The sequence below is a fragment of the Nicotiana tabacum genome, chromosome 13, assembly GCF_000715075.1.
Source record: "Nicotiana tabacum cultivar K326 chromosome 13, ASM71507v2, whole genome shotgun sequence".
Classification (NCBI taxonomy): Eukaryota; Viridiplantae; Streptophyta; class Magnoliopsida; order Solanales; family Solanaceae; genus Nicotiana; species Nicotiana tabacum.
In genome coordinates, this window is record NC_134092.1 from 113,484,120 (window position 1) to 113,502,049 (window position 17,930).

At 36.6% G+C, this 17,930-nt stretch overlaps 1 protein-coding gene across 1 annotated transcript; it reads left to right on the top strand.

Annotated features, from left to right (window-relative positions):
• Positions 1-639: 639 nt before the first annotated feature.
• Positions 640-13,698, top strand: LOC142161758 (protein TIC 20-I, chloroplastic-like). The gene is made up of 3 exons (XM_075228335.1): positions 640-771; positions 2,120-2,279; positions 12,900-13,698. Exons 2-3 carry the CDS (start codon positions 2,141-2,143, stop codon positions 13,535-13,537), a joined length of 777 nt encoding a protein of 258 aa, XP_075084436.1. The 5' UTR covers positions 640-771; positions 2,120-2,140; the 3' UTR covers positions 13,538-13,698.
• Positions 13,699-17,930: the final 4,232 nt, after the last annotated feature.

Below are 17,930 nucleotides of genomic sequence, written 5' to 3' on the forward strand. Positions count from 1 at the left end.
ATAAGTATCCTACACTATGATCATTCCTAGTATTGAATTAAGTTTCTTTTGTTAGCATTAGTATTGATTTGAACTTTGTTTGAGTTACTACATTTATGAGCTATAAAATTTATTTATCATTCAAGAATGTTAAGTCCAAACTTGAAATAATACGTTAAAAGATGAAATTGTAAAAAAGTTTAAGAAATATTTATAAATTACATTACAATAAATATTTATATGTATAAAATATTTTTAAAAATTATATAAATGTATTATCGGGTTGGTTTGGTTTCAGTTTGACTTTTTTAGTTAAAACCAAACCAAACCAATTATGGTCGGGGTTTTTTTTTCCAATACCAAACCAAGTCAAACCAAATCACAATCGGATATTTTTTCCGGTTTGACTCGGATTATCGGTTTGGTGCGATTTATCAGTTTTCTTTGTACATCCCTACTTCTATACATATAATGTCAGGTTAGTTTGGTTTTGATTTGACTTTTTTTAATTAAAACCAAACCAAATCAAACCAAATATAATCGGGTTTTTTTTTTCAATACCAAATTAAATAAACCAAATCATAATCGGTTTTGTTTCTGACTCGAATTATCGGATTGATGCGGTTTGTAGGTTTCATTTGTATGCACCTGGTCCGATGTATGGGCTCAATTTAGAAGTGAGCGGCGGCCCATTGACAGCTCGTTTTCCTCATATTCAAAATCCACCATAACAGATAAGCTCTGAGCACTCACTCGCACTGCACATCTTTCTTTCTCTATGCCTTCAAGCAGGTATTTAATCCTTCTTTCTGTTTCGAATTTCGATCTTTTCCTTACCTTTTGTTTTGAAAAATAAATTTCGCCTTTGTGTTTTCGGGGATGTAGGGCTTTTTATTTTTTAAAGCATAAATGGGTGCATTGTTATTATTCAATTTTATGGTCTTCGCCTTTACAACTATTTGTCGGCTTCCACAAAGTAATAATCTTGTAACACTGGAATATAGGGGTTTTAAATTTGAAAAATTGATAGTTGCGAAAGTAAGATTGTTGAATCTGTCATTTCGGAGCATCTATGCGGTTAAATTTATGTTTATTCTAAATTTTGAATAAGAAAAGTTTAGATTTTGAAAAATTCAATTAGTTTAGATTCAATTGCTTCTTGTTGGTTTTGTACATCCTAATGTAATGTCCAAACCATTCAGTTATTTCAAGCTCAACATTTGAAATACCCTTTACCTGACAGAATAAATTGAGTGTTTCCGTCCTTATTTTGTTATTGAAGTCTTTCTGGCTTGAAAGCCTAGGACAATTTCACCTTTTTTTCCCCCCTTTCTTTTTGGTTACTAAGTATAGTAGGGGCAATTTGAATGTAAGGCCAATTTGAATGGGTACAAAATAACTGTAGTTTATAGTATTTGAGACCACGCGACGCATGACTAGTGGTGGCAAAATTGATATGAAAAAGAAATAGTTATCATATTATCCATTAACAAATGGGTTGGATAATGAATTTCTTAAAAATGGGTCAAATATGGATAAAATTCATATTATCCACTTAGAAAATAGATAACCAATTGGTTTAACTTTTACATTTACAAAGACTCAAATTGGGGGTTCCTCAAGTTTGGGTAACTAGTAATTTTCCCAAAAGTGATCATATTCAAGAAGCCATAGATAATATGGATATCCATTTTATCCACCGGTTAACCTATTTTCTATCCATATTAAGTATGGGTCGGGTCGAATAATTTATTTGTTTATGCATTACCCGTTTTCGTCCCGCCCATATCCGATCTGACCTGCCCGTTTGCCACCCCTATGCATTACTAATGGTGTGTGTTGGCCATAAATTCATAAAAGTTGTACTACAGGGTTACAGAGGCAGGAAAGTATTTCTTTCCATGCATAAAGACAAATTTCTACTGAATTGGGGACTTGCCATATTATTTACTAATTATTGATGGTAGAACACTTCCAGCTTCTGCGTCTGATATTCAATCATTGTATATGCATTTGCTTCATTTAGGCTACATTTGGTTTTGATACTTCTCCGCAGAGTTTATGGAGATCCTTCCATTTTTCGTCCGTTTGGTCTTTAACCCGCATTCCCTGTGGTGCTGTCGGCTTTTCTTCTTTGTAGAACATCTCTAAGGGATTGAATATGATCCTAAATGGATGCTCCTTAAGTATCTCCAAGTCCTATGGATCTGCATCATCAAGGCTGCCTTCCAAGGTTGTAACCTCATGTGTTAGACATTCACCAGCACCTCATCGGTACTATCCGACATCCTGCTCCAAAGGTGTGTATGGATTCTTTGTGCTGATCCTTTTGCATGTCATTGTTTCAGTATGTATTTCTGATTTATAATAAATGCGTTATTGAAATGGTGCTCGCCGTTGCATCATATGCCATAACTGCAACAGAACTAGATAGATACTTTGTCTCTTAATGAGCGGGCGAACTCAGCATGCTATTATTCTTTAGCTTGAGAGAGCCAGTGTTGTCAAAGGCGCGCTTAAGCCCTAAAGTGAGGCTCAAAACATGTTGAGCGCTTCGCCTCGCTTTGCGGGCGCTTCAGTGTCGCATCAAGGCTCTAAGGCATACTTTCCTTGTCCATGAGTGTAATCCTGAAAATGCGACACTGCGACACTGAACATTGATATTTCACTTTATCGTTATTTTTTCTTCAACTTTGTTTGTCCATATATTTGTTATTCATGCTTATAATTATTAGTCTTGGACTACATATATATATTTTTACTTTTTCCTCCAGTTGCATCTTTTTTCATTAAAGCCCACGCTTTATTTGCCCTTTGCGCTTAAAGCCCCAACGGGCCTTAGAGCTTTTTTGCGTTTTTCGCCTTTGATAACACTGGAGAGAGCTGAATTTTTCCAAAGAATAGATCTGATTTTATGTCGGTTGTTGTCCGCTTAAGCCCTGAAGCGAGGCTCAAAACACGTTGAGCGCTTCACCTCGCTTTGTGGGCGCTTTAGTGGTCGCATCAAAGCTCTAAGTCATACTTTTCCTTGCCAATGAGTGTAATCCTGAAAAGATGATCTTAAACAATTGATATTTCACTTTATTGTGAATTATTTTTCAATTTCTTTGTCCATATATTTATTATTCATGCTTATAATGATTAGTCTTGGACTATATGCATATTTTTACTTTTTATTCCGTTGCGCCTTTTTCATTAAAGCCCACGCTTTATTTGCGTTTTGCGCTTAAAGCCCCAATGGACGTTAGAGCTTTTTTGTGCTTTTCGCCTTTGATAACACTGTGCTTAGCTCGTTTGTTTCTAGTTAATGAAGGTTTCAATCATCAGAATCTCCTCCCATTAAGTGCATTTGTTTTTTTTCTTTTTACAACCACTTGTTTCTCTTAATTGGCTTGATTCATTAAGATCTTGCATATAATCTTAAAATCATTTTTTTAATAAGGTAAAAGTGTATTAAAAGGTACCAAGATGGTATAAAAAGATACAAAAAACATCCCAAACAACATCATCCACCTTCTAACCTATCCCTCCTAGCATGTCCAAGAAATCCACATACTGATCCAGATTTCCTAAGGGGCTACATTACACCAATAATACAGATTATGAAGACATTTATTCTATTCTAATAATGTGATTTCTATGCCCTTCAAAACAAGCTTTGTTCCACTACCACCGCAGGACCACCCAATGTTTTGGAGAGCGAGAAGCGGAAAAAAGCGAGGAGGCCTCGCTTCACCGAAGCGAGAAGCGTGCTTTTTTCATGTGAAGCGCAATTTAATACATAAATAAATTTTAAAAAAAGGTATAGATAAATGACCAAGAACTCAATAAGAATAACATATTAAGCAAATGTTTCAATTCTTAAATTAAGAAGTAAATGATAGATACTAAAACTAGATAGTCAATAATCCTCAAAAGTCATAACATATTAAGCAAATGCAAAACCAAATCACAAAAGGAGCAACATCCTATTATTCAACAAGATCTCCAAACTCTTGAAGTGTCATCATGTTCGAGTTATTATATTGGTCATCATCTTCTTCATCGGGGGCTTCCTCAATTAGGGTTCTACTTGAACTTGTAGCTACTCTTTCTTTGCTCCTTAAAGTACTTCCCCTAAAACCAAAAGTGAGATCTTCTCCTGCATACACTTATTCTTCTTCATGATTTTGAGGGGCTTCGGTTAACCATTCATTTGCTTCATCAATGTTATCCAACAAAATTGGATCAATGATATTGCGAGCTTTGTAATGACGAGCCAATGTTCTATTATATTTAACGAACACGAGATCATTGAGTTTCTTTAGCTCAAGCCTATCCCTCTTCTTAGTATGAATCTGCACATAAGTTGTAGAAAGTAATTAAGATGAGTACATAGGATAATTGAGATACACTTTAATTTAGTAATAATGTAATATAACTTCTCACATGTTCATAAAGACTCCAATTTCTCTCGCATCCAGATGAGCTACAAGTTAAACTTTGAACTCTAATAGCAAATTGTTGCAAGTTTGGAACTTTATAACCAAATTGCATCCACCACTGTAGAAGTATTATTTTAGAAGTTAATAACTTAAAAGTTAAAGCTCTAAAGAGTAAAAACAATTGAAACAACTTGCTCACTTGGTGCTAATTTGGTTATGGCTCTAATGGCCGAAGCTAATCCAATTATTCCATCGGCTTGCATGTACACACCAAGCTCTTCCCCTATTTTGTCTTGCATCGCTTCATCTGGCACCAACCTCGCAACACATGCATGATACCCCCTCCACACTTCTTTATCTAAAGTCTTATTTTAGTTATTTGTATAAAAAAAACCTGGGTTCAAAATATGCCTTGTTGCATGCAAAGGTTGATGAAGTTGAACCGCCCACCTTTCATCGATGATTTCAAAAAACTTTCCCATATTTCCTCCTATCATGATCAGATGCCTTCTCAATAGCTTCTTTGGCCCTATCCATGGCTTCATAAATGTATCCCTTTGGTGGTTTTATCTCCCCATCCACCAAACGAAGTACAGTAACCAAAGGATTACCAACTTTAAGTGCTTGAACAGTGTCATTCCAAAAATATGGACCAACAATATATCTCGCAACTTCTTTCCCAAGAGCTTCCTTTGCATAGATACTCCCACTCCATTCAGTTGACATGAACAAGGTTCGCAAGTTTTTCTTTTGCAAGTAAAAACTATCCAAAGTCATGATAGCTGTTACGAATCTTGTCTTAGTCGGTTTCACCAAATTTCTTTGGTTTGTGTATCTCCTCATCATGTTCAACAACGACGGCCTCTGACTAATGTAAGAATATATCTTGACCGCCTTAGCAAAAACTATAGGAATTCAAATTTCATAGTTAATAAGTACAATCAATTAACATGAAGGTTAAAATAGAAAATTAGAACTACTTGTTCACCCGTAGAATATGGGGCTAACTTGAAAATGTCACCAAACATCAAGTTGATACAATGTGCAGCACAAGGAGTCCAAAAAATATTCGGGAACACTCCCTTCAACATGTCACCCGCTTTTTTATTCTCACTTGCATTATCGGTAGCAACTTGTACAACATTTTCCTTTCCAACTTTCAATATTGTCTTCTCAAACAAGCTGTACATTTTATTGGAATCGGTTGAAGAGTCATTAGCATCATAAGATTCAAGAAACACACTACCTCTCGGAGAATTCACCAAAACATTAATGATCATTTTCCCATTTTTTGCTGTCCATTATCCATCATAATGGAACATCCATACGTTTTCCATTGCACCTTATGCTCCTCGACAATCTTGTTGTCTTTTCCACCTTCTTTTTAGACGAGGAACTCTTACTTCGTAATAGATAGGGGGTTTTATTCATGGGCCATATTGGCCTACGGCCTCAATGAATTCCCCAAAACTATCGGTGCAATTGACACAATTGAAAGGGAGCCCCACATCATACATCCACCTAGCAAAAGCATCTACAGCGCTCTCTCTTAAACTCTTCCTACAAGAATTTAAATCAACAGCTTCACCTTTTCTCTTTTCATTTGGTTTTTGCGAGAAATAAAGATTAAGAGGACCTTTCACATTGCTACCGGTGGATGATCCACTTCCACTTGTTGAATTCTTTCTTTGAGATTTTGAGGGAGGCTGCCCCATTGATATATCATTGGCTTCAAAGTCATCCTCGTCCATTTGACTATCTTCATCAACAAGATTAATCATAGATGCTCTGTGGCTCTTTGAATTTTTAACTCATTTTTTTTGCAACATACGCTCTCATTTCTTCCTTAACAGAATCCGGAACACTTGGACATACTTTGACATCTCTAAAACCACCAATTAGATGTTTCTTGTGACGATGTATTCCACTGTTATATATATTTTGACAAAAGATACATTGCACTTTTGTGCTACTGCCAATTGCAACTCCATACGCCCAAGTTGGATCTTTTTTTTTGGCTTGATGCCATGGAATAATAAGATTGAATTTACTACAATGAACAACCAAAAAAAAAAAAAAAAAAAAGAACTGTTAAAACATGGCATAACAGTGTACAGCAGAAAAACAGTGCAGAAGCATAGTGAACAGCAGAAATAAAAAAAAAGAAAAAGAGCACAAGCATAAATTAGAAAACAGGGCTGAACAGAGAAATAAGAACTAAAAATAGAAAAGAAGAAGAGAAAAGAGGAGAGGAGTCGAACAGTGAACAACAGAAATTAAAAAAAAACAGAGCACAATCATAAATTAGAAAACAGCGCAGAACAGAGAAATAAGAACGGAAAAAAATAGAAAAGAGGAGAGGAGTCGAACAGTGAACAGTGAAGCAGAGAAAATCAGAAGAGGAAGAGAAGAGAACAAAGAACTGAAGGAGAAGAAGAGAAGAAGAGAAACTTACGTGAAGAGCACAAGAGAAGTCGAAGGTTTCAGTCATCGCTCGCTTTGCAGCAGAGAAGCAGATGTGTTTGGAAGAAATGTGTGCAAGTGTATTTGCAATTCTTTTTTAAAAAATACCCTAGGCAGCGACTGGACCTCGCTTAAGCGAGCTTTTCTCGCTTTTTTACATCGCCTCGCTTCTCGCTTTTTAGGGTGAAGCGTGCGCTTATTTACAGATATCGCGCTTTAGGGCAGAAAGGCGCAGACCCCCTCGCGTCGCTTCTGCGCTTTAAAGCGATAGTGTAGTCTTGTCCCACATTGGAAGAGGAGTAATATCTCCTTGTAGTGTATAGCTATAAATAGGGGCCTCTTGTATTGTATTTATCATCCAATATCAATAACATATTTTCTCCCGTGCCTTCTCACATGGTATCAGAGCATTCGTGAGAAAAGATCGCTGTGCGTCATTCCAGCGTTAACCGGGAAGAAAGAACTTAGTCATCGTGTAATTTTTCCGGTGACCTAAGGCTTGTCTAAGTGAAAGTCACTTTCTGTCGGTGTTGTGTTAAAACCAACACCACCACGAGGTAGATCACCCTCCGACTACCAACCCCTGAAATTTTATCCGGCAGAAAAGCCGCCACGCTCCTCCACGCGCCGGTAACAACTTTTCCGGCGAGGGTTCCGGTCACTTTCCGGCCATTTTTTCGCGAAGCTTCTTCAGGACAGTGTGTTCTCCTCAAAATTCCGAGCCTACCCATCTAATTCAAATCAAATTCCGGCCACTTTTATATTTTTCCGGCGTGAACAGTGACCTTCCTGGCCATTTTTTTGAAAATATTTCTTCAGGACAGCTTGCTCGCAAAGGAATTCCGAGTCTATCCATCCTGGTTACAACAAATTCCGACAACTTTGGAATTTTCCAGCGAGCTACAGTGTTTTCGGCGTGAACAGTGTTCCGGCACAGAACAATATTCTGTTTTCCTGCTGTAAACAGTGTTTTTCAAGCTATTTCTTCAGTTTTCTCACAGGAGTTACTTATTTCCACTATTTCAAGTTAACCCTACTACTACAAATTGTAGCGACATGGGAACCGATGCTTTGAATAGTCGGATGGTTTCTTTAGCAGAGTATATTGAGTTCCTTCATTATAAAGCATGTAAGCAGACATCTTCTGAGATAGCTTCTGTTGTTCAAACAGGTAATAGCGTGACTTGTTTCTCCCAATCTTCATCCTCTGAGTTTTGGGTCATTGATTCAGGTGCATCAGATCATATTTCTGGTAACAAATCTCTTTTCACTACTATTTCGTATTCTCAATTTCTTCCAAAAGTCACAATGGCCAATGGGTCTCAAACCATTGCAACTGCAATAGGTCAAGCAAGCCCACTTCCTTCCTTACCTTTAGATTCAGTCCTTTATGTTCCCAATAGTTCTTTTAATCTCATAGCTGTTAGTCGCTTAGCCAAATCACTTAAATGCGCTGTTTTATTTCTTGATGACCATGTTTTTATACAGGAACGCAGTACGGGGCGGATCATTGGTACCGGGCGTGAATCAAATGGACTTTATTACCTTATCCTTGCTAAATCACATGGACTCACATCTTGTCTTCCTTCTACAACTTGTCCTGTTACTGATTCACCAGATTTATTACATAAACGGTTGGGACATCCCAGTTTGTCAAAATTTCAGAAAATGGTATCTGGTTTATCTCACTTGTCAGCTCTAGAGTGTGAGTCATGTCAGCTCGGTAAGCATACCCGCTCCCATTTCCCTCGACGTCTTGATAATCGAGCAGAGTCACCTTTTACTTTAGTCCATTCAGATATTTGGGGTCCTAGTCGGGTCAGTTCCACCTTAGGATTCCGCTACTTTGTCAGTTTCATTGATGATTATTCCAGGTGCACTTGGATATTTTTGATAAAAAATCGATATGAGCTGTTTTCTATTTTCCAGACCTTCCACGCTGAAATTCAAAATCAATTTGGGGTTTCTATTCGCACATTTCGTAGTGATAATGCCCGAGAGTATTTGTCTTCCCCATTTCAGCAGTTTATGAAATCTCATGGGATTATTCATCAAACATCTTGTCCGTACACATCTCAACAAAATGGGGTAGCTGAAAGAAAGAATAGACATCTTATTGAAACTGCTCGTACCCTACTCATACAATCTCATGCTCCGTTGCGTTTTTGGGGGATGCCGTTCTTACATCTTGCTATCTTATTAATCGTATGCCATCTTCAGCTATCCAGAACCAAGTTCCATTCTCTGTCATGTTTCCCCATTTACCTTTATTCTCTCTTCCACCCCGTATCTTTGGAAGCACTTGTTTTGTCCATAACCTTACTCCAGGAACAGATAAGTTAGCTCCTCGTGCTCTTAAATGCGTATTTCTGGGTTTCTCGAGAACACAAAAGGGGTATCGATGCTACTCTCCTGACCTCCAGCGGTACTTTATGTCCGCTGATGTTACCTTCTTTGAAACCCAATCATACTTCACAGGTTCAGGTCATCACTTAGATATTTCTGAGATACTACCAGTTTCATCTTTTGGAGATTCAGTCACTCCAGCTCCACCACCTACAGCTCCAGTTGTAGCTCTACCACCTATAGCTCCAGCTCCACCACCTACAGCTCCGGTTGTAGCTCCACCACCTATAGTTCCAGTTCCTCCACATAATCCAGTTCAACCTTCTGCAGCTCCACCATTCTTGACTTATCATCGTCGTCCACATCCAGCATCAGGCCCAGGTGATTCACGCCCCGCATCAGATTCTGCACCTACTGCGGACTTGTCTCCTCTTAGTCAATCAATTGCACTCCGCAAAGGTGTACGATCCACACTTAATCCTAATCCCCATTATGTCGGTGTAAGTTATCATCGTCTGTCGTCACCACATTATGCTTTAATATCTTCTTTGTCCACTGTTTCTATCCCTAAGTCTACAGGTGAGGCACTATCTCCTCCAGGATGGCGACATGCTATGATTGACGAGATGTCTGCTTTACATGCGAGTGACACTTGGGAGCTTGTTCCTCTTCCTGCAGGTAAGTCTACTGTTGGTTGTCGTTGGGTTTATGTAGTCAAAGTCGGCCCGGATGGCCAGATTGATCGGCTTAAGGCTCGTCTTGTTGCAAAAGGATATACTCAGATTTTTGGGCTTGATTATAGTGATACTTTCTCTCCCGTGGCTAAAGTAGCATCTATTCGTCTCTTTTTGTCCATGGCTGTTGTACGTCATTGGCCTCTTTATCAGTTAGACATTAAGAATGCTTTTCTCCACGGTGATCTTGAGGAAGAAGTTTATATGGAGCAACCACCTGGTTTTGTTGCTCAGGGGAGTTTAATGGTTGTGTGTGCAGATTGCGCAGGTCACTATATGGTTTGAAACAGTCCCCTCGAGCTTGGTTTGGTAAGTTCAGCACAATTATTCAGGAGTTCGGCATGACTCGTAGTGAGGCTGATCACTCTGTGTTTTATCGGCATTCTGCTCCTAATCTGTGTATTTATCTAGTGGTTTATGTTGATGATATTGTTATTACTGGTAATGATCAGGATGGTATTACTAATCTGAAGGAATATCTCTTTCAGCACTTCCAGACTTAGGATCTGGGCAGATTGAAGTATTTTCTAGGTATTGAGGTCGCTCAGTCTAGCTCAGGTATTGTTATTTCACAGCGGAAGTATGCCTTAGACATTCTTGAGGAGACTGGAATGATGGGTTGCATACCTATTGACTTTCCTATGGATCTGAATGCTAAGCTTCTGCCTGTACATGGGGAGCCTCTTAGAGACCCTACGAGATATAGGAGGTTGGTTGGCAAATTGAATTACCTCACAGTGACTAGACCTGACATTTCTTTTCCAGTGAGTGTTGTAAGTCAGTTTATGGATTCTCCATGTGATAGTCACTGGGATGCAGTTGTTCGCATTCTTCGGTATATAAAGTCAGCTCCAGGCAAAGGATTACTATTTGAGGATCGAGGGTACACAGATGCTGATTAGGCAGGATCACCTTTTGATAGACGTTCTACGTCTGGATATTGTGTTCTAGTAGGAGGTAATTTGGTCTCGTGGAATAGCAAGAAACAGAATGTAGTTGCTCGATCTAGCGCCGAAGCCGAATATCGGGCCATGGCTATGGCGACTTGTGAGTTAGTTTGGGTCAAGCAGTTGCTCAAGGAGTTAAAGTTCGGAGAAATCAGCAAGATGGAACTAGTGTGTGATAACCAAGCTGCTCTTCATATTGCGTTAAATTCGGTGTTCCATGAGAGGACTAAACACATTGAGATCGACTGTCACTTTGTCAGAGAAAAAATACTTTCAGAAGATATTGTTACAAAGTTTGTAAAGTCGAATGATCAACTAGCAGATATTTTCACTAAGTCTCTTACTGGTTCTCGTATTAGTTACATGTGTAACAAGCTCGGTACATATGATGTGTATGCACCGGCTTGAGTGAGAGTGTTAGTTTATAGATATGTATAATGTAGTCTTGTCCTACATTGGAAGAGGAGTTTTATCTCCTTGTAGTGTATAGCTATAAATAGGGGCCTCTTGTATTGTATTTATCATCCAATATCAATAACATATTTTCTCCCGTGCCTTCTCACAGCGCGCGCTTTTAATAACACCCGACCACCACAATCACTAACCTTCACCACATATTCACAACTGCCAACCACCACTAGTAACAACCTTTGCTGCTAGCCACCATCTCAACCACACACCTACCACCTGCCACCACTGCACAACTACCATGATCAGCCATTTGTACCAACCACAATCACCCCTACCACCACTTCACAATCATCACTATTGATCATCACCATCACCGTGAGCTTTTAGAATGTTCTTATCAAACAAATAATTTTTACAATACCTTGCAAGTTAAGATATTTTTTGTAATACTTTGTGGATATAATGTTTAATTATAAATTTACTATTTCAAAATAAATTATTATTTTATTTATTAGCATTTTTAATGAGATAAATTATACACATTTAGATACTGAGAAACAGACTTTTAATTATCCAGTGTTCAGATTTAGATACAACATCTTAATAATTAGAACTAATTCAGATTGAAGCATCTTAATCCTAAAAAAACAAAACAAACGGGGCCTTAAAATCTCTCGTATGCTTTAAGTACCCGGGGCTAGAAATAAGCCATGTGATTTCAACAATGTCAGCTTACTATGACTTTCAAATGACAAATCACAGCTAACTAGAAATGTCTCCTTGTTATTTAATTTTTCCAGCTCTATATTTTCCAAGCGACCAAATATCTCACCACCTGTTATGCTAGGACTTACCCCTTCATTCCTCTATTTCTTTCTCCTTTCACTTTTTATCCCACCAACTTGTCTTGATTTTAAAAATTGTGGCAAAACTGGGTCTATTCTTGGGCCTTCTTTTTAGGGTTCAAGAGTTGAGGATAATATTTGAGCTTGTGATATAACATCTTTAAATATGTAGCCTGTGACTGCATGTTAGACGACTTAATTTGTCCTTGAGCTATTCATAAGCTCTTAAAATGCATGTAAGCAAGTTGATTTAGCTGTGATGGTGTGGCGTTATATTCTTAAAAGGTATTCTTGTTTTCTCCGTCTTTAAGGAGAAATATGTTGTTCTTTTTTTCCTAAAAGACTTAAAACTAAAAAGTGAAATGGCTCGATCCGTTCTTGATGGTGTAGTTTATTAGAGATGTGTATCCTTCCATTCACTTTTTTTACTGTTCTCATGCACTTCAAACAGACAAATGTGCAAAGCTCACTTTTTTTTACTGTTCTCATGCACTTCAAACAGACAAATGTGCAAAGCTTGAATACTGTAAAAACTAAAAAGATTAGGGGACAAAGGGTTTATGGTACGTCAAATGTAGTTCTTTAGCATTCTGTGTTATAAGAAGCATGATAGAGAGAACAAAGTGGTACAGATACTTGAGCATTAAATCTCAGCTCTACAAGCTCATAGTATAATTATTTTTTTGTTGGCTCTAGTAGTTGAAATAATTAAAAGCTAGTTAACCTTTTAAAGTTGAGTTGTCATTGCAGGATTCAGCTTCCTTGATCTTTCTTCTGCATCATCACCTCTTTTCGGTGGTGAATATGGTGGCCTTTTGCATGCTATACCTCAATTACCAAGGCGAAGCCAATATTCCCTTGCCCCTAGAGCGTCAAAAGATGTCCCATATAGTTACAGATTCCCTGCGATGACCACAAAGCCAAGGTGGTGGTGGAGAACCTTAGCATGCCTCCCTTATTTGATGCCTCTTCACGAGACTTGGATGTATGCTGAGACGGCATATCATCTCCACCCCTTTTTGGAAGATCTTGAGTTTCTGACATACCCTTTCCTGGGAGCAATTGGGAGATTACCAAGCTGGTTTCTAATGGCATACTTCTTTGTTGCTTATCTTGGTGTAGTGAGGAGAAAGGAATGGCCTCATTTCTTTAGGTTCCATGTGGTGATGGGGATGCTACTTGAGATTGCCCTGCAGGTTATTGGGACTATAAGCCGTTGGATGCCGCTTGCCGTGTACTGGGGCAAAGTTGGCATGCATTTTTGGACCGCCGTCGCATTTGCCTATCTGTTCACAGTTTTAGAGTGCATAAGATGCGCCCTCGCAGGGATGTATGCAGACATTCCATTTGTCTGTGATGCAGCTTATATTCAAATACCTTATGATTAATGGCTGCCAACATATGTTTATTATGCCTTTTAGAAAGAACATTGAGGCTGGATGGAACTGAAAATGATCAGTCTCTTGTGGATTGTAAAACTCAACTTTTATATAATGGGACCTGTAAAACTAAATTTATGCTAGTGTTCTTTCCTCTTCCATTCCTCAAAGGGATTGACTAAGTTCTCATTGTTGTCAAATTGGTTTTAAGTTTGTTCTCCTAAATCTCAATTGCATTTATTCCTATCATTCTAAATCCCTTTTAGCCCCATTTACATTACTCTTTCTCTTATCTTTGCCTGCTCTGCTCTGTCTCTTCACTTCTTGTTCACTATCGAAGAAGCATGTAACCAAACAAGGACTCATAGAAAAGTAGCTTAGATCCTTTATAAATTGACTCAAGTAGTTCTTTTCATTAGTACAATAGAACTCTAGCCAATAATATAATGGGATTTTTACCTTCCTATACTACATATGAAACTTTATTACCCTCCTTAATCAAGTTTTAACTTAATTACATGGTCATATACAATTTATCAATTATATACAAATTAGTTTTAAATGAGTATCCCCTTATATTAGTAATTGAATAAGGAATTAGTTATTTCCCATCCATGTTCTCTCTCTTCGTCTCTGTCTGTCTCTATCTCATATTCTCTGTTCTTTTCCCAATTTTTCTTCCTCTGATGTTCTTTACTTTTTATCCTTTCATGTTGTATATATTTTTAATAGAATTTATCAATGGATTTCAATCGTTTTACTATAGTGTTTTAACTTAGCAATTTCCTTTCATGTTGCACAATAGGTGTTCAAATTGATATGTCAATCAATAAATTTTGAAGGTGTTTGACTCTCCAGCATTGACAGCCATTAAAAGGCTTTGATTCGAATTTGGATTTTCAAAAACCATTATTTGTTTGGATTGGGTGTTGTTGCAAACAATTGGGAATATTGTTTGGAGTTTATATCTCAATTTTCATGGTATTTGGTGAAGATTAAACTTGATTTTGGTTGAATTTCATATTGAAGAAGAAGAAGAACACATGGCATACAATATAATTACGAAATTGCATTAAAGTTGTATTATAGTTGTATGTAAACTATATTTAAGTTGTATTATGTTGTAGCTATATATATTTTTATTTGAATGTTGTATGAAAATAATTATTAACGGCTTCATGGTTTTTGTTTTGAAGAAGCTACGCTATATCCCATTAAATTTCTGTTTAACAACTGAATATTTTTTAATTATAAACTCGGATAACAAAATCCCCTAATTTAAGGCACTAACAGTAGATTGTATATAAATTGTAAGCAATCCTTGTTTAGGGCGGGTAATATAAAAAACTAGGAGAATTTTGATAAATAAGTTTCAAATATTGTATAGGAAAGAAAAATTCCTAATATAATCTTAAAATAAATATGGAACTTGCCAACTATTGTCAACATTAAAATCTCATTTGGCTTTAACAAAAATTTGCTGAATAGTGAAACATAATTTCCAGAAAATTGACCATTATCTTTGCAAAAATCTGATGCAGTAACCAAGATCAACTTCTAAGATAACTTGATGTATTTTACTAAAACTGATTCGAAATGGAACAAGATTTGTAATTAACTAACATGCCCTTCAACTGCGTGAGTAACCTTTAATTCATGGGTAAAATGATGCCCGTTGATTCGCAACTAATACTACTATTTTCTTGAGAGATGGTAAAATCCACCATCTTTTAGAAACGTTCAATTTGTCCAAAGTTTAGATGGATTGAGTTATAATTGTGTGTTGACTTAATTTAATTTGAACTCGAGGTGATCCATCAAACTATTGTGTCAAAATAGAGTTAAAATAATGTAACTCGACAGTCAAAATGGAACTCTATCCCAGACTTACAAAATTAAATTTAGAGATTGGGAATTATGTAAATCTGGAAGAACTAAAGTTACAAATTTAATAAAAATATAATAGTTTTACCGTTTTATTAAAAAGCAAAATAAAATGAAATGATCACGACGATATCATTTCAATATTGTTCTGGATTCAGTCGTCTCACATCTGGCTAACCTTTTGTATCTCAATATATTATGTTGCCGAGTTGAGGAAGTTCAAATTTCCTATGCACCAAAATTGTTAATCTGAACCGAGATAACGCAGGTTCTATTCATATGGTGGTGGAATAATCGTTCATTGAATATTAGAATTTAAGAGGGCAGCCATTGATGGAACAGTTTTTTCCGATCTTATACCAAAATTACCTTCCGTCAAGGAGTTGATCTTACACTACTGTAGGTACTTGAAAAACTTCATTATAATCTCGAGTTTTGTAGCCTAGTATTAATTGATTGCTCAATGCAAACCATATTTTTTATGTGCCAAAGTTACTCTCCTTAGACTGTTCCTATCATAATAGTGTACCTTCTTTTTCATTTGAACGTATTTCAAGCCAACTCAGGATTTGCATATTTTATTTTTCATCCCACTTCTGAAGTTGAGAATTTAGTATCTTATCTTGAGTTTTCATCAATTTGGTCATATTCAAAATACTTCAATGCCATCTTCTCGACTTGTTGGCCCGAGATATTAACTATACAATGTGACAATAGAAGTAGAAAGTTTCTATGTCGACATTTGTTGAAGAAGAGACGACAGTGGAGAAAGATTAAATGTACTTAATTGGAAAGAGTGTCTTATAAATTAAATGCTCAGACAGAATATAAGAGAGAGATAAGACAGTTGGTTGGGCTTGATAGGAAGATGTTAAGAGTTAACCCTACTATCATTAAAGAGATTCATAAAATAATGAATCGATATCTTCTATTTCCAGGTAACTATTTGTTGTGTGAAATATATATACACTAATAAAATTATACTGAATTGTTGTTTATATTGGTCACATTTACATTTACATTTTCCTATGTACTTGTCATATCCCATTTTCCTTTCCTAATAGTTATATGTGTTATTTGTGCAGATGCGCATACGAAGATGGAGTGATCATTGCAGTTTGGGATAAGATTTCTTTTGCTTGTTTTATTTTCAGTTATTTTCTTTACAGCAGTTTTCCTTTTTTCTATTTAAGTTATTACTTATGGGTCCGTTAGAACTCAATAGGTTGGCCCATACCCTATTTTGAATTAAATTTTTTACTAAATATGTATAAATAATCTATTCCCATTGTCTTGTTTATGATGACAATCTATAATCATGTGCTGATGTAAATAGATAGCTTTATACATTTCATAAGTTTGAAGAAATTATATTTACTCATCTGATTTGCATAAGAACCTGTGGATGGACTGAGATAGGCGAAGGGTCCAAAGGACATGAAGCCGGGGCGAATCCAAAATCAAATTGTTCCATTTTCTTTTGAATCCATCAATCAAATCGGAACATAGCTCAGGAGAGTGTATTTATGTTTTTTTATGCAGGCATTAACAAGAAATCAAGGAAAGTATTTATGTTTTTTATGCTGCTTGGGAGACTAGTTTTTCAAGTTGCCTTGTAAATTTTACTAGGTCATTGTGTGAATGAACAACAAAGTTGAATTATTATTAAAACGAATTATAGAAAATATTACAGCTCTGAATTATATACCGACCAACTTTAACTAACGAAATGGGTAGAATTAAAGACAAGACTAACATTCTTAGAATCCCAAGGTACTAACTGCCACTTGGATTAATCTCCTTGGCAATTTAATAATGATCCTTTATTTATAAGATACATCCAGCGTTACTATATATTTAACTTATTTTTTCACTTTTATTTTATTTGGGACGACATAACAGAAGTTGAGTTTAAAAGAAAAAGTGATAATTCATGTAATCGACTTAAAAACTGGCTAATTTCGTCCACGAAAACTGTCCGATATCGGTCGGAATTTGAGAAAAAGAGACCGATTTCCGACAGCTTTTAATTAGTCAAAAAAATGATGGTCGCTAAGGTGTTGCGGTCGTAATTTTCCGACCGAAAACGGTCTGTTATTTCAACGCCACATCTTTGTTGGACCGCCGATGCGAACACAGTGGTCTCTAACCAGGACCAGGAACCAATTCGAATTTGGATCTTGACATACGAAATTGGAAGAAGAATTGTTGCTTTCAAGCATGAACCAGGTCCATGATTCGAACTAGGAATTGCTATTTTACCTAGTAGAAAACTTCAGAGTCTGGTTATAAACCAACTCCCTTCCCCCGGAAGAATGGGTAATAAAAATCTCTTCACCCGTTCGAGGAAGCAAAAACAAACTGACAATCAAACTAAATATACCGACCGAAATCGATCGGTATTAATTAAATTTTTTATTTATTTATTTTTCAAATAGCGACCGACTTCAGTTGGAATTTTAAATATATAATAATAATTTTATAATTGTAATAAACTGACCGCAATCAGTCGGTATAC